At 38.6% G+C, this 24,001-nt stretch overlaps 1 protein-coding gene across 1 annotated transcript in view; it reads right to left on the reverse strand.

Moving 5' to 3' along the window:
* Window positions 1–24,001, reverse strand: part of LOC103620333 (neural-cadherin) — a gene marked incomplete at its 5' end in the record, with an annotated part of 60,865 nt that overhangs the window by 16,004 nt on the left and 20,860 nt on the right. Inside the window, 18 exons of the mRNA XM_017740834.1 lie at window positions 1,001–1,231; window positions 2,048–2,319; window positions 5,183–5,412; window positions 5,626–5,810; window positions 6,989–7,082; window positions 8,146–9,760; window positions 10,283–10,566; window positions 11,669–11,812; window positions 12,560–12,746; window positions 13,578–13,705; window positions 13,803–14,052; window positions 14,249–14,416; window positions 15,415–15,587; window positions 16,119–16,289; window positions 17,104–17,272; window positions 18,295–18,467; window positions 20,805–20,947; window positions 23,703–23,952. Of these exons, the coding sequence (XP_017596323.1) occupies window positions 1,001–1,231; window positions 2,048–2,319; window positions 5,183–5,412; window positions 5,626–5,810; window positions 6,989–7,082; window positions 8,146–9,760; window positions 10,283–10,566; window positions 11,669–11,812; window positions 12,560–12,746; window positions 13,578–13,705; window positions 13,803–14,052; window positions 14,249–14,416; window positions 15,415–15,587; window positions 16,119–16,289; window positions 17,104–17,272; window positions 18,295–18,467; window positions 20,805–20,947; window positions 23,703–23,952 (4,867 nt within the window). The remainder of the gene's footprint in view (window positions 1–1,000; window positions 1,232–2,047; window positions 2,320–5,182; window positions 5,413–5,625; window positions 5,811–6,988; window positions 7,083–8,145; window positions 9,761–10,282; window positions 10,567–11,668; window positions 11,813–12,559; window positions 12,747–13,577; window positions 13,706–13,802; window positions 14,053–14,248; window positions 14,417–15,414; window positions 15,588–16,118; window positions 16,290–17,103; window positions 17,273–18,294; window positions 18,468–20,804; window positions 20,948–23,702; window positions 23,953–24,001) is intronic.

Below are 24,001 nucleotides of genomic sequence, written 5' to 3' on the forward strand. Positions count from 1 at the left end.
TGCCACTAGAGAGTTCTAATACAACATGAGCAAGAAATTAAATTCGGCTACTTGAATCTTTCACTTTTGGATATCTCAGCAGTTACTGACTGTACTGATTTAATGGTTATTGCTAGTCACATACAGGGGGTTCACTACAGAAATAACTAGAGTTACACTCTGTGTCTTCTATTAAGCAGAAGTACTCATTCAGTATATTATTTACTTATATACTTTAGATTATTCCACTTCTCTGTCAAAACACTGAAACTAATTCCTGAGAAGCAACCTGCAATTTTATGATGCTCTAAAACAATTAGTACATCCAGGTTTCTTCCCTCCCATCTTCTACTCAAATTTACAAGAAACTGCAAAGCAAGGCAAAAAAAAAGAGGTACGTGATTAACTATCCAACCATATTACCTTTCAATTAATCAGGAAAATATAAAATGCCAACCATACTGTGCATCTTCTATGTTAATTCACAAAAAACAAACACCAGTAGCCTTTTAAATGTGTGTCAACATAAAGCACTGAGTTCTGCTTGTGTATGAATCTTCCCACAGTGGCACATGGGGCTGGATTCATCCATCACATCACTGCCTGTTCAAAAAAGTGTGCAAAATTGCCCCCAGACTCAAGACAGTTTAAGTGGATTTCTCCTCTTACCAAACAAGAGTGACATGCGACTATGACTGCACTACTCATGTAATACCTATCTTCAAAGCACCTAAATTCCTTTATAGCACTACAGTTTTTCCAGGCAGATTATTTTTTTATATAGATCAATCTGTCTGTTTTGCTTTCCCCTTCATTTCTACAACTCTGTGATGAACCTAAAGCCAGAGGTGCAGGCTACAAAAATAGACATCAAAGGAGAAAGACTTGTTAGGAAATGCTTCAAAATATTTTCAAACCAGAAAATAAGTTACCTCATTAAATGGAAATACAGAATTCATAGGCCAATTATTATACTGGTCACAAGCAATCCATTCCCAAAAGACATTTGATTTTTCCACACACTTTTGCAGAAGTACCTATTGCAATGAAGTTTTCTGTACTCCCAGGTTCTGGATCTGATAAAGGGCCACTATATAGTAAAAGTCCATCTGGAACCACAGTAATAAACTCTAGAGACAGTGAGCTTTCAAAACAAGGTCTGATGGGACGAAACCATGCATAACCATTTCCATGGAAACTGTGCTTAGTCTGCTGGCAGTCTGGTCCATGAAAGGAAGCAGGACAAAGACATCTGAAAGACCATAAACAAAAGAAATAGTCAGAATTCCCCAATGTTCAGCGTTATTTTTCGGTTTTACATGCAGCAAATGCAGAACTAAATCACAGTTTAAAAAATCAGCAAAACAAAGATTTTAGCAGATTCTCAGGGGTGCTTGGCAATTATTAAAATACTCTAAGAGTACAAAGTATTTTTATTCCCTATATTAACTCCCTCAAAAAAAAAAGTATTTTTGAGGCCAAGTTTTTGAGAACAATGAACTTTTTCCCTAAATAAGTAACACAGAACACCAAACATCTATTTATTACAGAGTAAATTAACCTCAGGGAGGTTAATTCCTAGCTGGAATTAATTTCACTAAGAGAATACTGCTGCATGCCAGGTGATGCTATAATAAAGCAAGTTTACTATCTAATGCTTTTTAGGCTCCTTATTACCCACTGTTTGAACTACATTTCACTCCTACATCCCTGCTGCTACCACTGATATTCACCCTTACTATTACTCTCCTGGAAAAGAGAAAAAAAACAGGGCACACATGCCTTCATACTGAATTAGGTGCTCTTAAAAAAAGACACGTGTTAATTATACCACTGTGTGCTCCCCAGGGTTTTGTTACTCATGCACTTTTTGGGACCACAGCCCCATTGGGGTCATCAGGAAAGCCCCTGTTGCCATTAGGTTTACATCCCAGTGCACTTGTGGGGTTTTTTGTTTCTCCTTCAGTCAGAAGTACATTTATGGTTATTTCACACCGGTACCTTGTAAGCACCACTCGAGCCTTTAAAAATAGAAGGGAGACATAATGTGCAGTGCAAGTTTCCTCACCTGTAGCCATTCAAAGTGTCAGTACAAATGCCCCCATTGAGGCAGGGGCTGCGAGGGTAGGAGGAGCAGGGCTGGTGCAGCTGCTCACGGGCGGAGCAGGTGCAGATCCCGTGGGTGGAGGTGGTGAGGGACACAAAGGACACGCTCCCGGTATCCATCACCGTGGGGATGTCGCTCACACTGAGGTGGTTTGTACAGCCCTCACTGCAGTTGGCACTCCTGCACTCGTCAACATCGATCTGGGAAATGTTAAGTTGTAGAGCTGACTGGATCTACGGGAAAAGACAGTTCAACACATCACCACTTTCATCCTAATAACGGCTTTTACCTCAATTCTGAAAAATCGAAGCCATCAGAGACTTAAATGCAGTGTTTTAGTTTCTTGAATATTACTTAGTAACATCCCTGATTACACAGGAAAGCAAAGTAATTTGAAAAATTCAGGAAACATTTAATTAAAAAATTACAGCAGCAGCATTTCCTAAAAACTTAGTCACTGACATGATTGACTGTGAACATGTTGAATCTGTAACTGGTCTAATTAACATTATTTCCAAGGACCAAAGCTCTGAGAGCAGACAACTCCACATTCTGAGCTGCAGCATCTTCATCACACCTCTCTGCACCCCAACAGCAACAGGTGTGTTTCAGCTCAAGCCAGCAGTAACACCCAGCTATTATTTCTTACATTATCTCACACAAAAGGATACAGACATAGGAAAATGCAGAGCTGAGCTGCTTCAATAATCATGTCCACAGAAAGTGACCTGACAAGACAACTCTGTAGCAACTTGGATTCAGTCTAATGATTTGTGCCCCATAAATTTACATTTCATGTCAAACTGTGTGGAAAAAAACAGAGTCAATTCAGCATACTGAATACTGTATTCTATGCCACGTTAATCTTTGCTGGTTCACTGTTGCACCTCAAAGCCCAAGTACCAAATAGAAAAAGCCTCATGTAAACACAGGTCTGGTAATGTAGAAATAGTTGACTCTGAGGATCACAGCTTCCATGCCAAACAGAGCAAGGAAGCACTGGCAGAGAGGGAGGAAGAGAGCCACTCACAGTATGAGGCAAGAACAGGGCTGCCATTAGTCCTGGCTTTTTGTTCTTCAGCCTACACACCTAAATTATCAGAGTTTGCTCCTTCCACTTATTTGGGAATTTTGCACAGGTGTCTGTTATAAAGCTTCAGATCTGTATTTGATCTGTATTTGGTGATTCAAATACACTGAAATGTGTATTTAGTACCCAAACCTGAGTTTGGGTAAGTGAGGCAAAAGGGCTCACTACTCTCACAGTGGTACACAAATGAATAAGGTATACAAATGTAAAACTAACAACTCTAGAATTTTATGTATTTAATATGGGGATTTTTCCAAATGGTAAAACCTATGGCCAATATCTTAAAAGTAAGATTTGAAAAGATCAAAACAAATACATTTCTTCTCATTTGTGTAGTCATCTCAGTTCACCACTGTAAGAACTTTGACCTTAATAATCCTTTGTCCCTATATTCTCAAACATCATAGCATGTATTGATGCCCATGCCCCCAAAGGCACAGAGTATACTCTATAGTGATATGATACATCCTGTCAATGCAGGTCTGTGTCCACTGCCCATGTTTATCACCATCAGTGGAGAGTCTGTAATGCATATTTAGACATCTACGTAATACTGTTCTAGAAAAAACTGTATATAAACAACCTTGGCTCCTTTAAAGTATTAGGATGGATTATTTTTCTGCTAAATAAAAATTGCTGTTGTAAAACTATATCCCCAGGAGGTGATGCAAACATATTATTTATGGAGCAATTCAATGAATAATTCCAGTGCTAATTACTTATTTTCTATATTTATAGTTATACACACAGAAAAACTGCTGGAGGAATTCTCCAGCTATGATTGGTTTTCTGTGAACTATTGGTGATTACTCACTGAAGCTATTCATTAAATATTGAAAGGGGGTATATAATTAATACAAACATATTTTTTCATTAAAATACGTGAAGTAATCCCCTTGTTACCACTTCGATGAATTCGCTTGTCACATATTATGGCAGAGAATATTTGAAATCTGTGGGATTTTCTATATTATTGTTGCAGTAATTCAATAAATATCCAAAAGAAGCAGTCATTACCCTTCATGAATACTCTCTGGCATTTCCTATGTGGTCACTCTGAAGACTCTCATAATCCACAGAGCCATTAAGATACACCAAGATGGAGGCAGGTGGTAAGTTAAGGCAACCCTGTTTGGTTCCCAGACTCAGGCAGACTCTACCATAGTCACACAAATGGAAAGTGCTGATTTCTCTTTGGGAAAAATCATCCATACGATGGACCATGTATTAAACCCAAATATGGCCAGGGCGAGTGAAAACCTGAGCAGTGTCACTTTGCCTTTGTGCAGGACTACAGAAAAATCCAGGTGTGGCCAAGACAGACTGTGTCTGTGTAACTGAGTTAGAGGGCATGCTAAGAGAGCAGGACACTTAGGGAACACCAGGAAGGGCCAGAAAACATCTTCCATCCAAAACCTATCTTCCCTTTACAACAGTAAAAGAAGTTGGGGGAGGGTGTGACTTTGTATTCGAAGTTGTCCTTTGTGAGATTAATGCAGCCACAGGATTGGTTGTCTCCATCTCACTTACCTGTTGCAACTGTTCCTCTATCCCACACATTCCTTCCAGCAGGATTTTTTCTGTGAAGTGTCACCTCTTTGTACTGTACAATTTCTGTCAAGGTGGCATCAAGCCTCCACTCCAAGTGTCTAAACACAAGCTGATGATGAGGGGATTTGGGGATTACACAATGAAACACTGACTGGAGAAAACACAGGTATCTACCCCATGACACCAGTGGAGACCCATTCTTCTGAAGCTCCCCAGTGATTACATTCATTGAACCAGAACTTAGTACAACCATACAATACCAGTATGTATGGCACTAAAAAGAAGAGAGAAAGCTTGAATTAAACACTTGTTTGACAAGTGTTTTTGTTCTGAGTGCAATAAAGCAATAAAACCCTTATCTGTAGATACAGAATATTTTTCCACTGGGGTTTGGGATATACACCCTGCAAATTCAGTGTTTGGGTGAGTTCCACAGATGACCCCAGAGAACAAACCTCAGTTTTAAAGGCTGCCATCTCCGCATGTAGTTTCTCAGGTCTGTAATAGGCCGGGCTAGCACGGACTGCAAATCTCACATCTGTCTGTTTTCCATCCCTGTTCATCACACTGAAGACAATGACATCACTCAGCTTAGCAGGTAACAGTTTTGCAAGGAACTCCTTGAACTTGCCATGTCTCGTTTTGCCATGTTCATCTCTCCTTATGAACTCCTCTGCTGTGACACCTGCTTATGAGATTCGAAAATAGATAAACATGAAATACAGGGAGCTCAGAGGTTAATTTCTCAATTTATTTCTTATTTAACAATATAGAAACATACCAGAAAGTACCCTACAGTGATAAGCATATCAAATATTGATATGATAATACCTACACCACATAAACATTAAGTTAGAGAAGCAGCTGATCTAAACTCTCACCGGCAAATAAAACCAACCTGAGAAACGCACAGTGGCTGAGTTTTGTATGGCTTCATTTTCCAGGTCTTTGATGTGGATTTGTACTGTAGATATAACATCAGGACAAACTCCATCAGAAACTCTAACTCTTAAGTTGTATATTCCCTGAGGAGTGTTATCCACCATCAGCAAAGACCCAGTCCTCTGATTTAATCTGAAAGATCTACACAGAAACCTTCAATTAGGAAATCTTAACAAATCAAAGTTGAGGACTTACTTTATTCATTGACATGATTCAGAAGGCCTTAAATGTTACTATGAAGGTTACAGGACCAAAACTTATGGGAATTATCCAACAACCTCAGAAAGGCACCTCGGCCACCTTAACTGAGAAATGACAATCTGGAAATGTTATAAAAAGCTGTTCCTGCCACTCAGCCTTTCCCAAATTTGAACAAAAGCAGTGTGCTGTTGAACCACGTGGTTCAGCACAGTCATCATGGGCAAGCCTCTGAGGTCAGTAGTAGGAAGTGACAAAACCACACTTATCATTCCAGATTCTCACATCTCTATCTGGAACAGGGTAAGTCTGTATAAAATCTCTCACGGCATCTTCATTTGACACCTCAAAGGACCAGTAATCAGCAATTATGGAAATATTCCATGACCATTATGGAACAGTAACCTCTTAATATGGAAACAGGTCCATGGGCTGCAGATGGACAGAAAGTCAGTCTTTAATTTTAGGCTACATAAAGCTTTTAAACTTTTAGTCACAGCACAGACCAAAATTTGCATTCACTTTCACATCCTTTTTTTCCCTTTCAAACACCATACAGTTATGCCATAAACCATCTCACTTTAAAATATGAACAAATAATGTCTAAGTAGGAATTAAGTGTCCAATTCAACATTTCAATTAACTGGAAAAAACTTCCACTAATCTGAGTCATGGTTTTCATATGCAATTGTAAATTTAGCCATCACAGGAGAGCACCAAATTCCCTTTCATTTTTGATGAAATGACTCCATTCTTTGCTTTTAAATTCAGGATTTGTATTCCATCAACCCTAACATTTGAGAGCAAGTGTTAGAAACTCTGCTTATTTTTAAACTGGAGCTTACAGGACACACATTTTTAAGTAAATTAACTATGACATCTGAATAAAAATCAACATCATGGTGCGATCCTGCATTGTCTTGGAAAAAATATTTCATGCATTAATTTCTTAATACCTAGTAACTCAAGTGAAAAAGAAGAAGAGCATTCAAAAGGTACATCTCTTAATACACTCAGTAACCCTGGCCTTATGCACATCCTGAACACAGAGAAATACATGGTGAGCAAAATAATTACAGAAGCATAAATATTACTCATTTTGACAGAAATACAATCCTCACTTGAGCAGTTTTCCTTCAGAGAGAAATGTTTTATTGTCCCAGTCATCCTGATCTGGTGCAAACACTTCCCCAAGCACTGTTGTTGACCATTTTCCTGTTGAGATAAATTATAATAAATCTGCATTTAGTTTTTGCTTTTCAGTGCACTTTATATTCTGTCACATTCATTACTGCATTTATTATTTTCAGATTCCTACTCAATTTAGTGATGGTTATGATCCAAGTTTCTTAAAACAATGCATAGCCTGTCATATGATTTCTGCCAGTTCTGGCAATGTGAATACACTGGAGATGTCACATGAAAGAAGAAAAGCTGGAAACAGCACAAAACAACACCAGAATAATACATAAATACAACTCTCTACAAAACTCTCAGACAAAAAAATAAAAATTAAAAATCACCATATCAGGAGTTAATTCATAATGTTTCACTGCTACTCTATTATTTTGAAGAGCACACAAGTGGAACCCAGGAAAAGAGGGAGAGCATCTTGTGGTGTACAGCTGAGGGAGAAGGACATGACTGAGAAAAGGAAAAGGGCAAGAAGATACCAAGCTGGGCCAAGTATTAGTCCTTTTTTCAGGCCCCTGTGGGCTGTCACAGAAGTGGGACATCCAATCAACTCTTCTTAAACAGCAAGAGGAACAAGTCCAGGGAAGGAGACATCTGAATTCCACAGTCAAGGTTTAACTTGGGAGATTTTAAAGGTTCAAATCTGGACCCAAGCCACCCTAGATGCTTCATTCTCTCATTTCTACAGTATGATCTGGTCACATCTTTTTCTAATTTAGGCATAGCAAACTCAGAAAATTTAACTGCAAAATACCTTCTGTAGGTGAACACTCATTAATGGAAAGTAGATTTTATTGGTTTATAATAATGCTGCTTTTTCTGCAATTTTAATATATACTCATTGGCAGCTAACAGGTTTTTGGTAGATAATATTTTACACACTAAGATCTGAGTTTTGCAAATATATTTCACTTATTTCACTTTACTTAGGAGTCTGCAGACCTGGAGCTGCAGTTTTGAAGTATGTAAACTTCAAAGAAATAGACTAGCAGACTGCAAGAGAGAAATTATGTATAAAACTCTGCTACATTCATGAATCTGATATAATATCCAGACTATGATATAACATCCAGCTAGCACTTACCTTTGAAACTGTACACATAGACCTCCTTGTGGCCAGACTCATGGCAGTTGTCGTTCTCATCCCCAACTGTTACAGTCAGGGTGTTTGTGGAGCTCATAGGTGGAATCCCACTATCTGTTATAACTATTGGCAGGTGAAACACCTTCTGCTTTTCTCTGTCAAAGGACCTCAAAGCTGTTATAGTTGCTGTGTTGTTTCTGTTGTCAGTAAGAGAAAAATCCAAAGAATGCTGATAATCTGGTGGCAATGAAAAGGTAAAGGGTGGCCCATTTTCCTCACCGTCTGGATCAAATGCATGAAGCAGCTTTGATGTATGGTTCATGTGCACTATTTCAGGCTTCAATGTATTTTCCCAAACTACAGGCATGTATGGTGCCTCAAACCTTGGTCCATTGTCATTAATATCAAGCAAGTTAATTAAAACTGTAACGCTTCCAGTGCGGGCAGGTGTCCCCTGATCTGAAGCTTGTACAATTAAAGCGTATTTCTGAATGGCTTCACGATCCAGTGCATTTGCCACAACCACATGACCATACTGGTCAACCACAAACCGTCTCATAGGATCTGAATCTGACTTTATAGAATAGATAATCTTCCCATTCAAATTAGAGTCCTTGTCTGTAGCTCTCACTGTGGTTACTGTAGTACCTACAGGCACGTCTTCAAATAAAGGGTTTGCCTGAATAAACTGAGAAAGGAAAGCTGGGCTGTGGTCATTTGAGTCTTCAACTTCAATCAGGCACACTGCAACACTAGAAAAATCCAGGTCTTCCACAGTAATAGTAAGATTAAACTGTCTTTCACGGGCATTCTCAAAATCCAACTTTTTTTTCAGTCGAACAGTGCCACATTGCCATTCTTTGTCATTCTCAATATAAAACTTCTGATCTGGGTCTCCCCCAATGATATTGAACGTTAAGTCTGCATTTTCCCCAATGTCTGCATCTGTAGCACACACTTGCAGGACTTCTGAGTCGATGGCACTGTTCTCAGGAATCGCTGCCTGCCACAACTTCTTTGTGAATTTCGGACTGTTATCATTGACGTCCGCGACCCAGACAGTGGCAGTGCCCGTTCCTGTTAGCCCGTCCCCATCTCTTGCTTCAACAGTAAGAAAATAACTCTCAGTCCTCTCTCTGTCTAGCAGTCCCCCTGCCACATGGATGGTACCAGTATTGGGATTGATATTAAACATGTCAGTACCGAACTCGTTCCTCACGTTGTCTGTTATCCTGTACGTCAGGACAGCATTAAGACCAACATCTGGATCATCACGATCGACTGCACCCATTTCCATGACTAAGGTGTCTGCAGGAGAGTTTTCAAAGACATTCCCGTTGCAGTCATCAGGCATGCACGTGAACATGGGGGCATTGTCATTTATATCCCACACATTGATAATCACATCAGCAAACCCTGTAAGTCCTCCTCCACCTTCATCAGTAGCCAACACAATAAATCTCCACAGTGCTCTCTCTTCCCGGTCCAGCCTCTTGTGTGAGTAAATGCTGCCTGTTTTCTCATCTATTGTGAAAATATCACCTGCACCATACCCGTGCAAGGAATATCTCAAATCTCCTCCATCAACACCACTATCAGGATCACTGGCCAGAACCTACAAAAGTTTCAAAAAAAACCAAACAACATAGAAAGTATGAAATATGCAGTGATTGCATCACATCCTATATGCTGCTCCACTCTAAAGGAGTCCAAGCAAAAGCATATGACATGCTATTAATATGTGCATGCCACAGAACAGCAAACACAGGGACAATTCAGAGCAGGCAAATAAGCATTTTTAACTATGTTAACAACTTAAAAATTTTAGTACTAAAATAATATTGTATTTTTCATATTCATACAGGTAATTTAAATATGATATTCTGATAGCTACTTTAAATTGTCAATTATTTGCTTTTCAGGATCAATAAATGATCTATCCTGTTTATCCTACTTACTATCCCTGTAATTTTTTTTTTCTACAAAAGTCCATTTCTTCTCTTCCAGTGACAAAAAAACTTAGTAAAATTGAACTTCACTAATATAAATATGTGCTGAGTTATTTTTAACATAATTGTACCACAGTAATCTGTGCTTTTTCATGGAAATATTATAATCTCTGAAACTCATACACTACCTGCAGTACAAAGACTGGTAACGCATCCAGTTCCTCAATTATACTTCCATAGTATTCATTGATAGAGAAAACTGGAGCCTCATCATTTTTATTCATGATGTTGATGATGATAACTGCATAATCTTCCCATTTCCCATCAGAGGCCAATAAGTGGATCTCATACATTTTTGTTTCTTCATAGTCCAGTGGTTGGGCAATGAAAATGGCTCCTGTTTCTGGATCTACATCCAGCACTCCTCCTGTGTTTCCAGCTGTGATCTGATACCGTAATTTAGCATTTGTTCCTGTCAATTACCAACAGCGTCAGAAAACACATTTCTTGAAGCAGACTGATGCATGGGATGTTGACATGAAGTACAAATCATACAATAACTGATAAGTGGTATTATTTTTATCATTTTTGTGGTCTTTTAAAACATGCAGCTATGTCAGATTATTTATCAGCATTTTCAGTTCTGGTGTGTCCAACTGTAGTTTGTCTCTACAAAACGTGTCTTTGCAATGAAGTAATAATTCTGTTTTTACTTTATTTAGAGGGCAGAAATGAAGTGCCACATATCCATCACATCAGGTCCCCTGTCCAACACTAAACAGTAGATTTACAGGCAGCCTAAGCACCAAACTGAAAGTTCCTTGAGTAGGTAAATCCTTCTGCAGTACATCTGTACCACATTTGCCTCAGCCTCCTACAGAGTGGGAGGAATCCAGTGCAGTCAGGATTTCCCTGCACTGCACAAACACACTGATAGAACAGTCCTTTGGGACTTGTGCAATAACAAAAAAAGTAGTGTTTCACCATACAGTGAGGCTGAATTAGCAGTGCTCCATGGTCAAAAGATGGAAGCATGTACTAATCCCTCTCTCTTTTATGAGCACTGGTTATGTACTTACTTTTACATGATTAGTGGCTGAATTTCTGGCTGATTTGTGGATAAAACAGTGTAGCTAAAATTCATCATATGCATTCAGGAAGTCTAGGTACAAATTTTAGAAAACAAACAAAACAAACACAAACTATACTGTCCATTACAGAGAAAGCAAATGAATCTTACTGAAATCAAGTCTGACTTATTCTAGTTAACCAGGACATTTTTATTGGCACCCATTTGTAAGAAAATGATCTGATATATAAAAAATTTGAATCTGCAGGCACAGAAATTATCTCCTATCATCCCACATTAATGCATGTCTCCTGAAATAAGAGATTGTGCCTCACAGCTCCATTATGAGCTAATGTTCATGCGTGATCAGTTCACACTTAAAGAAGTTTTAAAACCTAGAGACAAAAAGACATTTCCCTTTCTAACACCACCAAATATGTCTTGGTGTGCTGAGATCAACAGATTAATACTTTGGACAGAGCTGTGGGGGATTCCAATGCTTTACCTTCATCCTCATCGTTAGCACTGACTGTAAGGATGGTGGATCCCACATCCTGGTCCTCATCCACGTTCACCTCGTAGACACTCTGGGCAAAGACTGGCTGGTTGTCGTTCACATCACTGATGGAAACTCGCACATAGGCCGTGTCTGGAGACACAAGGAGCAAGAGATTCAAACCCCCAGCTGTGCCACTTCTGTCAGCTACAATCCCTTAACCTGTCTGCCTGCACATTACATGAAGACAAATATGCAGACAATACAGAAACAAACCCTTAGGGTTGAGGACCATATATATACCAACATTACTCAAAAGCACTTGGGTATCAAATGAATGTCACATCCAATTTGTTTAAACAGATAATACATGAATAATTGATGCCTAATATGGCAGTTGTACAGTGTTTAGTCATAACTTTTCATCCTGAAGCCACAAAATCTTAAGTTTTTATTTAAGCAGGGTGAACAATTGAGAAAAGGATTTTCTATCTTGAACATTGCTGCTTCATAATGACTTTTGATTGAATACAGTACCATATGCAGTGCTTTGAGAAACACTTCCACTGCCCAAAGACTTGCATCCTATAGACAATAGGCACATCATTGCTAGCTAGGAAATACTCTCTAAACTCTAAATATGAAGGCCTGTAGGATTTTCTTTAATTTCAGAACAAAAAGCTTGCTTGATCATCATGTAAAATTTATCTTTCAGCTCTGACACAACTGTTGCACAGATAAACGGAAAAAAGCCACCACGAAACCAAAACAACAGGTGTGAAACCAAAACACAAGCCGTGAAAAGAACCAGAAATTACCATTTAATCCTGTATTTCAGAGCTTCTGTTTTCAGACACAATCCAGATAATATCACACTTAGCACAGCCATCTGTCTCTTACCAGAGTTTGGCTTCCCATGCTTTCCAGGTCGAGCTGATTCAGACCCATCCACTGAGGTGACTTCCAGAAGGTAGGAGCCCTTCTCCTCCCTGTCAAACACTGAGGTGGTGTATATGGAGCCTGTCTGGGGGTCCAAGCGAAAAGAGGCGTAGTCTCTGCCACTGTCATGTAACAGGGAGTAAGTTATCTACAGGATTAAAAAGAAATTGTTAACATAAACTTTTCTTTTGTTGGATAGTTCACAACTAGATCACTACTTAACGAGAGGAAGAACAGTCTCATCCATGAATACTTGATCAGGCCAAGGAAGATGGGTAAAACTGCAGCTTCAGCAATCTGGTCTAAAGCCAATTAACTTCCTTGACTGCTGATCTGTAAAGGAAAATAATTTGTCTGATCAGCTCCTGATTTCACTAGCACACATTTGTGCAGTGCTTGTGCTGCAGCACTCAAACTCGGCTAAAGATCCCAAGTACTAATACAACGGCCACAGGTGAGCTGCATTTGAACCTGCTCAGTATCTATTACATACATGTTTTTGTGACTTGACTTCAGCTTGCACTCTTGTTCTAAGGATGTATCTACTTTCTGGTTTTTTAATCAGCAAGAAATACATTCACTTTGGGTGTTAACTTGCCATATTTTGTAAGGATTCAGTTTGAAGTACCCCAATGATTTCCAATTAACAGAAGCTTTTAACACAGCTTTTCTTCCATTAGTTTATCCAATCTCATTTTAGGCTCATGTAGAACTTTCTAGACCAGAGAATTCTACAGCAAGAATTTCATCTGAGCTACCGGTTGTCTAAATATTTCCTCTTTGTTTTCTGCCTCACACCTACTGCATTTTTCACATAGCAACATAGACAAGTATGTAATTAACTACTTTATTTCACTCTACATTTCCCTATTAGTCATCCCTTTTCTAGGCTGAAGATTTCCAGACTGTTTAGCCATTGTTCATGCAGAAGTTATTCCACAGCTTTCATCAGGAGAGATGAAGGTCCCCACTTTCTTACCTCACCATGCTGACCAAGGTCGAGGTCAGTGGCAGACACCTGAGTGACAAATGTCCCCACATCAGCTCCCTCTGTTACTGAGGCTTCATAAATAGATGAAGTGAAGAATGGGACATTGTCATTGACATCTAGAACACCAAAAAGAGCACGCAAAGAGAAAACTATAAAACTTCAAAGGAAAGCAGTACAGGATTATACTGTGACATCACTGAACAGCTCACACACCTGTGACATTAACATAGACCATGGTGAATGCTGCCAGAGGAACTGCAGCCACGTTCTGTGCTCGGACCCGCAGCAGAAAGCTCTTTGTCGTTTCATAATCCAGTGGCTCAGCTACCAGGATTGAAGCAGAGCCATCATGTCTGTTTGGAGTGAGGTAGAAACGAACTGGCATGTTGGCCTCTGGGACAAGCCCCTCTTCCAGGTTGTAAGTGACACGGGGATCTCCAAGGGGAGAAGTTGCTTTGATTGTCTGCACAGTTCAAAAAGTGTGTGTAATCAACACTTCTGTAAGTACAGCAACACTTCTAAAAGCTTTTGTGCTTTGACTCTCCCAGATAGTCAGCTAAAAACCACAAAACTCTTATAAAAGCTCACTATATTTAAGCAAATAAACAATGTTCAGCCTGAGAGCTACAGACAGACAAACAAGCCTGTCCCAACCTTACCAAAATTGAGGCATCCCGTGTAGTATTCTCTGGAATAACGACTTCATAACTGTCTCTTTCCCACTGTGGAGGTTGGTTTTTTGCACTGGTTACAGTTACAGAAAGTTCCACTTTACTGCTCCTGTTGCCTCCATCTGTAGCTGTTATCTCTCGAATTATAGATGACTTCTGAACAGTAAAAAAGGTTTGAGCAGGCCTCCAAAATACATTAATACATAAGATTAAAGGCACACTTAAAAATAACCTACACAGAAAAATAATACCTGCAGCTGAATTCAAAATACGAAATAGGTGAAATTTGATGAAAATTCTATTTCCTTTACTGAAGATTGTTGGAAAATTTTGCTATTTGTCTCAATAAACCTAAGCAAAATGTGACACAAAATTTAAAACCAAACTGAACCAAAAAACCTACTTTGTGGAGCTCCTGAGTTCTTAAGCTTACCTATTAACAGTTCTTGTTATTAGGTGTGTAGGGTTCTTTGATTCATTAAAGAAAATATATTAAAATAATACCCCTTCACCAAACTTTTGTGTGTCAGTTACTTAGACATTAAATGTCAGTATTAAAAATATCTATTTGAAGACTGACATCTGCAACAGTATTTCCATTTCAAAATAAATTACTTTAAAACCTGAAAATATCCAACTGCTTGTGTAGGTATTTAGAAATAGCTGAAACTGATCAATTTTAGATACATGAATTACGCTTTCACCTTCCTGAGGGACACCTATGCTTAATCCACCAAAACTGACATATATCAAGTTGGGAATCTGTATCAGGACCAAAATTTCACCCTTGTTCCCATTCAGGTTTGTGTCTTGACTCATTGCCTGTTAACACAGTGAAGTCCTACACTTGGGTTCTTGCTCCTCTGCTTATGACCTCAGCCCTCCAGGCCTTGGAATTAGCATGCCAAAGGCAGGGAAATGGGAAGAGCAAGTCTCAGAGGCAGTGCTGTAGCTGCTGCTTCCCAGCTGAAAGCAGGGCTTGCTCATATGCAATTCACAGTCAATGAACCCAACAGCTAAAAGCCTTAGACTCATGTTTAATTTAAATAGATGTATTGATCCTTTAACCTGAAGGGGTAACCCAAACTCATGACCTCAGTCCCTCCTAGGATATACTGAAATAGTCAGCTTAAAAAGGAAAGCAAGCACCATACCTGAGATATGGGCTGGTTCACAAACACCCAGCCTGTGGTAGGATTAATCTGTAAATAATTTGGTTCATCATTTGCTATGGAATATGTAATGGCAGCATTTGAGCTGTAGTCATCATCACGGGCTGCCACACGCAGGAAGCTGGTCCCAACTCTTGTGTCCTCTCTTAGGAAATCTAATGTAAGGAAAGGATATTTCAAACTGATCATTAATTTGCTAAACTACCATGGACATCTTTGTAAGTCATAAAGAAATAACTGCCATACCTTATTACTTTAGTATAACTTTCTCTTCCTTGGAACAATGGCCACACACACAGAGGATTTTAAAGGGCTGCTATCACTCCAGAACTACAGATCATATCTGAACTTCATATTACCCCATTCATAATCTGGAATTCTTATTTCTTATAAGATACTTCTTTTAATTGTCTTTTAACTCAGAAAATAATTGCTCTGTATGAATGACATGGCTATTGTTCCAAGGAACCTTCCCATAAGGCAAGCCTATGAGCTAAGGCTGTACTTGTTACATCACACATTACATAGAATAACAGCTCTGCAATTAAATAAGCAAAGTGCATCTCTAGCTGCATCACAGTTTGTCACATTTTCTACTGCCAGGAAAGGCAAAAACCCAAAGATCTGAGACATGGGGTACGCTCACACTCAGGGCACTGAAACTCTATCCAATGACTCTCAATTACATTCATAGTGGGTGTTTTCAAATCTGGGGTCATTGTCATTTTGGTCCAGGATGACAATATTGATCTGACATATTCCAATGAGTGGCTCCGCTGCCTGATCTGTTGCTGTCACAGTGATGGGATATTCCCTCTGTTTTTCTCGATCAAATACCTGAAGAGTTGTCAGAATTCCTGAAAACAAATGAAATACCGAAGAGTTAAAATTCTGTGTATTTGGCAATATTCTACATGCAGATATTTACTTTTCTGTCAATGCATTGAGATACAATGCAATATAGGTTAAATATACCTATAACATGAACTTCAGGTTCAATGATCCAACCCTGGGATATAACAAATGCAACCGCTGATATTGTACTGCTCAGGCAGATTCAAACTTCAGTTACACCTACATCTACACACAATAGGAATTTGAATTAGAATTGAAGTATAATTTAAGTTCAGAAAATGGAGATAAGTACTAAACTAAGAGAATGAGTTTCTAAAAAAATATTTCTTTTGAAGAGCCATAAGTGCAAGGTAAAGGAATGTTTCATGTCTTTTATCCTCCAGAAATCCTGCCTGAACTTAGTTTTGGCCTTCTAATATTTAGTTCCTTTGTTGTTTGTAAGACTAATGTTATTTGGATAAATCACTTATATGCCATTAGCAATGTTGCAGGATAATGTGCACCTAAAATACATTTGTTTGGGTTTTTTAAAACCAGTTACAAAAACATACAAGTTACTCCACTGAGCAGAATTTCCACCTTTCAAGGAAAACACCAGTTTTAGTTCAGTACTGGACATGTGTGAAACTTAAGTTTCATGGAATATTTGTTCATGCAGTTAATACAGTTCATATTTGGTCTACTGTCAAAACTCCAAGTGAAAAAGCCTGAAGTCTGATTTTATCTAAGCCTTTTCTCCATCAGTGTTGGTTTCTAAGCCTTTTCACCATCATGGTGGTTTCTCTATGCCATTACCAGTTCTGACATTTGCTTTACCTGTGTCAGGATGAATACTAAATGCTGGTAGGACACCATCTCTGTGCATCAAGCCATATTTCACTATACCATTGGCTCCTTCATCAGCATCAGTGGCTTCAACCTGCAGAACAACAGTCCCTGAAGGCTGGTTTTCCAGGACAGAAGCATGCTCCCGATAATACTGGCACTATGAGAGGGGAGAAAGAGAAAGAAAGAAAAATTAAAAGAAGAGAAAATTCAAGGACTTCCCTTGCCATTTGATTTAAATATGTACTAGCAGGGATAAAAAAGAAATAATTATTTACCTACACTTTCATTGCCATGCTCTGCTGTTAAAGCTTTATCTGTACCATGATTAACTTAGATTTCCCTTGCTATTTTGTGGTTATACAACCAACACACAACATGAGGCCACTGAGCATCTCCACCTAATGCAAATATTTGGAGAAAAAGTTAAAGTTGCTTCCAAATGCAAATATTTTTCTATATTAGCAAAGGTCTAATAAAAAAGAGGGCACACACTTGCCCAAGCCACAGAACTGCTTTGATCAAAAAGGGATTTCTACACAAAGTAATTTTGTCAAGGAGAGGTTACTGAGAATTTCCAAGACTGATATGAACAGTCACTGACTTTTCAAAATATGCCACATAGCCCATCAACACCTGAGCCATCAGTACCACACCTGAAATTTTTAGACAATAGATCTTTAATATGAATTAACATTATGAAACCAAATTCAAGCATTTATTTTTTACAGTACTTCACTATTTAAGCTAAAACATTCATTCTTTTCTCTTTCATTAGTTTCAGACACACAATCATCAAAGGAAGCCTATGTAATTTCAAGAGGTATTTTGGAGTATTTTGGAACAAGCCCACTGCATAGATAGCTATCCCTATGGATGCCTCCTCACATGTGTCACACAAGATCTCCAAAAGTGTTTCACTTGGCCTCATCCTCTGAAATGCCAGAGATGAGGTGTGGCTCAGGGAACAGACAGGAGCTCACAGGAGCTGTTCTGCCACAAGAGCAGAACAAACCCTGAAAGCCTTAGGGAGGGATGGAAAAGAAGGAGAAGACAGGACTCAAAGAGAGAGGGAAGCAGAGCACCTCCTGAACGGCTCATCTGCTGCACACCTGCAGTGCCAACAGCATGAAAACATTTATTACACAGTCCAGTACAAATGACAGAGGCTCATATATTTACCTTCTGAAAGACAGGTTTGTTGTTGTTGACATCATCAATTTTCACAACAACCTGGGCAGTACTTGTGAGAGGATGGGGCCCTCCAGAGGCGTTATCATCGGTAGCTGTGACATTCAGAACATACTCTGTCCCCTGCAGCTCAGGAAATGGGCTTGCACGAAGTCTAACTAGCCCTGTAAAAACAACAGGTTGTGGGCTTTTGCTGCACTAACCCATTCCCATTATTCTTCTCACCAGTAAGCATGACAACAAAGCATTCTGGCTTACCTATTCACCAATAAACCATAACACTGCTGTAGTGTAATTTAACTATGGTGTTTTTACTGCAGTCCCATATTAAAACAAAATTAAGACATCACAACAGGTTTGTCTGCAGGTATGTCTACAGAACAAACTCAGACAACAGCCACAACTCAGCTGACCTGCACATAATAGCTTTCATCAATCTGCAGCTGCCGTGGACAGCTCAACTGAAACCACTTCAAGTTTACCTTCCTGTAGCACAGTCACAGCAGCACTGAGCTACAAAGGCACAGTCTCAGAAACCTCTCTTCTGCCACTCTCAAAATTCCCCACAGGACACATCCTGCTGGACAGGACACAGAGGCACTGGCAGAAAGAGAAGTGCTACAAAAGCAAAAGGTACTACAGCTGCCTGAGATCCTGCAGAAAGGGGCTGTCATTCCTTTCTACACCATCCATCCATTGCATCTGTTATTCATCAGGAATAATCACAATTGTCATTATAACAGAGTATTTTCACAGCATCAATGTCACTCAACTTGGTTGGAAATGTATTGTTTTAGCTGCAGCACTTATCCTTGACACTTCACCACTTTACCTCCTCATTTCTGCTTCAAGAGGGTACAGACTATTCCCCTGACATCATTTCTGAAAAGAAACTGCTGTAAGCCACTGTATAAACCTTTACTGGTTTATTCAGAAACAAAAGCCCAAAAGTGTTCTGGAAAAAATGCTGATGTTCCTAAAATTAAGTTTCAAAGACTATAAAATTAATTGGCAAAAAAGTATAAATGTACCGATTGATGATTTGCTATATTAAAACTGTGGAGGTAATCCCAAGAGATGCTACCAATCAAATGTTAAGATGCTTTGACCAAAAAAATCTGTTTCTTACAAAAATGATTTTCAGAAGTGTCAGATATATTAATCCTGTAGCAATTAGACACTTTCAAAAACATTGTTCCTCTTCAGGTGCCAAAGCATCTGTAGAAATTCAACTCTTAGAACCTGCACCCCTATTTTTAAGTCAGAAAGGAAATAAAGGAGCTCATAGTAAACTCAAGGTCAGGATTCAACACCTGCAAGTTACCTGCAGACCATATTTTTGGGAGCATTTCAGAATCTAACATTAATATTGCAAAACCATGATTGCATTGAAATTAAAATTTCATGTTAAGTGAACTCTATGAAATAAAGTGAAGGAATAACTAAGGGCAGCTTACTCCTTCTAATATATTCAACTCTTCTGCGTTGGAAAATCTAAGTTCAGATTTTGATTGCAGTTCAAAATACAAAGTAGTTTAACTGAAGTTAATTAAGTTACTTCAATCCTTCAATGGGATTTCAATTTGTTTGCCTGTTTCAGTCTCAAAACATCCTCTTCTGTTTTTTCAAGCAATCAACAGCAAATAAATCCTATTAATCATGCCAACCTACGTAGGTGTTGGTGTTTGTGCACTTTTTCTGTTTTTTTTTTTTTTAATGATGACACCAATGTGGTGGGAACCTTTATTTCTTTTCATATTTTGAAAATATGTGACTATTGAAAAGAAAAAGATGCAAAAATTGACATTTCAGAACAAATGCCTTAAACTGCGAAGTATTCTCCACACATCTTTTTTTCCTCATGCATGCAGCATTCTTAGCTAAATAACACTGGTCATGTGAATGATTTTAGCCTTAAAGGAAAAATATACTTCTTTAGTTCACATCTTATATACTTTTACCTTCACTGAAATAAAACTGGTAGTCTCATTCCACCTACAAACACATCATTTTGTGTCAGTAGAACACAGGTGAGCTCAGCCAAGAAATATTTGCTCTCACCAGCACAATCAGCACATTGACACAAGCATGGGGTGGGAAAAGCCTCATTTAAAATCCCAGATGTCCAGTTTCCTACATTAAATGCTATTCAGATACTTGTCTGACATTTTGGAATGTCACCCTGTTATCAATAATAACAACATTCTCTGTTAAGTTACTGCCTCTTAAGCTACCTGTTATCTATAGCAATGCTCTCTATTAAGTTACTGACTGAAAGCAAACACTGAACAGGTAAGAGAGGTCAATTATACACAGATTTTAGGAAACTATACCCTTTTTTTACTATTATAAGAGAGTATATGCATTCTTTCCCTGCACTTTTAAAATTAAGCTTCAAAGATAGCATATGCTATTCAATTTGATAACAAGACCAAATTCAAGGTGCATCACAACAGAATCAACATTATGACCACAGCAGCAAAGAGCTAATATATAATTACCTTTCTTAGGGTCAATAACAAAGTTCCCTTTCTGATTCCCAGACAGAATATCATATGTCACACCATCTCCATCAGGATCAACAGCATTAACTGTAGCAATTAGAGTGTTTGGGCCTGCATCTTCAGAAACAAAACTCCTGTAGCTGTTAAAAAACCCAAACAACAGCACATTTATGAATTTAAACGGCAATATAATAAATAGAGAATGAAGCTTTACAACACCTACTACCTACCTATTCAAAGGACACTGCAGGGATTTGTAATTTACTAATAAAATTACACTGATAGGAAGCTTTTTTGTTAAGCAGTGAAATTATAGCATTGATAATCCATCCAACCATCCACATCTTTCTGGTGTTACCACCACAGATTCCCACTGCAAACTTCCAGCAGTACCAGAGCCTTGAAGTTGAGTGCACAACAAGACTTGTGCTAAATGCAGAATTCACTTGGGTTTTTTAATGTAAAAAAATGAACTTCATGAATCACAGACTCCAAGCAAACTTCCAAGCAATTTGCTAAGTTAAAGCAGTTTTTGTTATAGCAGTTTCTGACACAAGCCCCCAAAAGGCTTTCAGTGCAGTCTTTGCCCCAACAGGACTAAGGTGAGAGTGAGATGTGGAGGATATGTGCATAATGTCAGTTTTACAAAAATCTCTGCTCAAGTCCAGACACATCACTGACATTTTAAGCTCTTAAGAGGCATTATCAGCCTAAGCTTAATGCTCTCTGGAGTAGAAAAGCCCCCTGCTTTAGCAAAGTCCCAAATATTTATTATTTTATCTGACTGGATTGAGCGTGGGTCAGACTAAGCATCCACCAGGCCTGTCCACAGTAGATATCCCAAAGCTCAGCCACAAGAATGAACTGCAGCTGACTGTATCCAACATAATACAGATGCACCACTGGGTTAGAGTGCTTATGGACCCACTGGCCATATACTGAGAACAGCAAAAAAATTAAAGGAAAAGAAAATGGATGCACAGAAAACCTTTCCCTTCACTTTTGTTGTCAAGATATGTGTGTTTTCAATGAATAAGAAACAGCTTCTTTTCTCCCCCCAGTTTTATATGCAATGAAGTAAGAGAAGTAAATTATTTTGGTTTAGCTCAGTCACAGTCCTCAAGACACTGTCTTAACTCTGCATTTGAAAAGCAATTGAACAGTAATACTGATAATTTTTTACATGAAATACAGGGAGAGAGGAGTTCAGAAGAGATCTCTTAAAAAAGAGAAAGTAAAAACTGACAACATGAAACAGAGTGATTGCCTTAAGCATTTCATAACTGAGATAAAGAATAACTGATGAAAGAAAGCTCATGGCAAGGAATCATGAGTTTATACTCAACTGCAAATCTGTTTAAACAAAGGGCTGGAAGGACAACATCATCACCTAGATTTGTATTAGACTGCCACAGAGCAGAACATTAACTGCAAACAGTCTCTCAACAGGCCCCAATTTACATGTGTTCACAATGATTCTATCTCATGGAAAATTTCAGCTAAGTTCTGTCTGAAATTTACCTCTGGGTTCAAGATTCTTTTCATAACAGGAAAGACAAAGCAAAATGAAAGCCTAATTAACCAAAAACTTGAGATAATTTGCATTCCAGGAGATGAATTCAATTCCAGTGCCTATCGACACATACACACAACAGTAGCTTCCCTGCTCTTGCACAGAGAACAGAAAAGCTTCTTATGAAGGTTTGGTAATTGAAAATAATATTAATTTTAATCATATGCTTCAGTAAACTTTAAGTACAAGAGCTGTCAGGGATTTTTTTAAACTACATTTTCTGCTTCCAGTTGGTTAGATATGTTTACAGCATCTTTAATAACATCACTCGCTTCTGATTAAAATATTAGGAACAGATGCAGATAATATTCAGTGTCTCTGAATAGTAAAACAAATAAATAAATGAAAAATAGGCATTGGTGGAAGAGTGAGAAACCTATCCTGGTTTAGTATTTGAAAATATAAAGAGACCCAATAAATTACAAAAGATCACGTTTTCCAAGCCATATCTCCTAAGCAATGTTTAGAAAAGAAAGGAAGACACAAGATTTTGAAGCCAGAGGTTATCCTCACATAAAACAAGAACTGTCAGAGCTTTGCTGTTTTGTTCAGCTAAACCCCAAGGCTAGCATCACTGAAATCTTTGCCTCGGTTTTGTTCTGAGCAACTTCTACTTTTAAGAGTAGAAGGCTGGTGCAAAGGCTGACTACAAATTCCATTATTAAGTCTCTAACATCAGTGCAAGTTTACAGTACTTCTGGCATTGCTTCAGACGCTTCTGAGTCCCAACTATGGAAGAAAAGTGCTTACAGGAGCTTTAGAAGAAAAAAAATATATACATACAGTTTGTAGGGCATGGGACTAAGTGAAATTAAGTGAACTCCACCTATTGGCATTTATCTTGTGGATTTTGTAATTCAGTTGCCATTTAGGATTGTGTTATCTAAGCATTTTTCTTTGACAACTATAAACCAGGGATGCAGACTGCTGACTCTAAGTTTGAACTGCCTAATTAAAAGGCAAAATTCCCCCATGTCTCTGGACGAAGGCTAATGGCAACAACTCTGTTGCCTGTTTTTTCTGCCTGATTTCCTTTGGTGGTGGAGGGGTGCTCCTGAACTGTATAATCTGAAATTACTGCACCATATCTTTCAGTACATAGGGGAAAAAATAAAAGTGCAAAATCTGTCAAAAGAGATTGCCTATATACTACCTTTTTTTTTTTACTGAGAGCCTCAGAGTCAAAATATCACCCCCACGTTCGTCAGTCCAGCTCTCAGCTTTGATTGAACCAAACCAGTTACCATCCTGTGATCAGCCTTTCAACCAAAATACAAAAAGCAACAGTAAAAGATAACAGAGTCCAAAGAATATGTATTTACATTGTCTGAGAAAACTCGGGTGCTTCATCATTCACATTTGAGATATGGATCCTAACAGTTGCTGTCCCAGTCTTGGGCTCTTCCCCTTGATCTACAGCCATAATGATGAACTCATAAAGGTGGTTAGGTCGCTCATAGTCCAACCGTGTTGCTGGAAAAATAGTGCCATGAGAAGTAATGCTGAAGTCTTGGCTCAGTGTGTAATACAGCAACTGGGCATTCTCCTTTGAATCACAGTCAGTGGCTGTCACTATGAGAAGAGAAAGACATTGTGCACATCAAAGTTAGTGAATTGGAAT

This window comes from Corvus brachyrhynchos, unplaced genomic scaffold (assembly GCF_000691975.1).
Source record: "Corvus brachyrhynchos isolate BGI_N302 unplaced genomic scaffold, ASM69197v1 scaffold26, whole genome shotgun sequence".
Lineage (NCBI taxonomy): Eukaryota > Metazoa > Chordata > Aves > Passeriformes > Corvidae > Corvus > Corvus brachyrhynchos.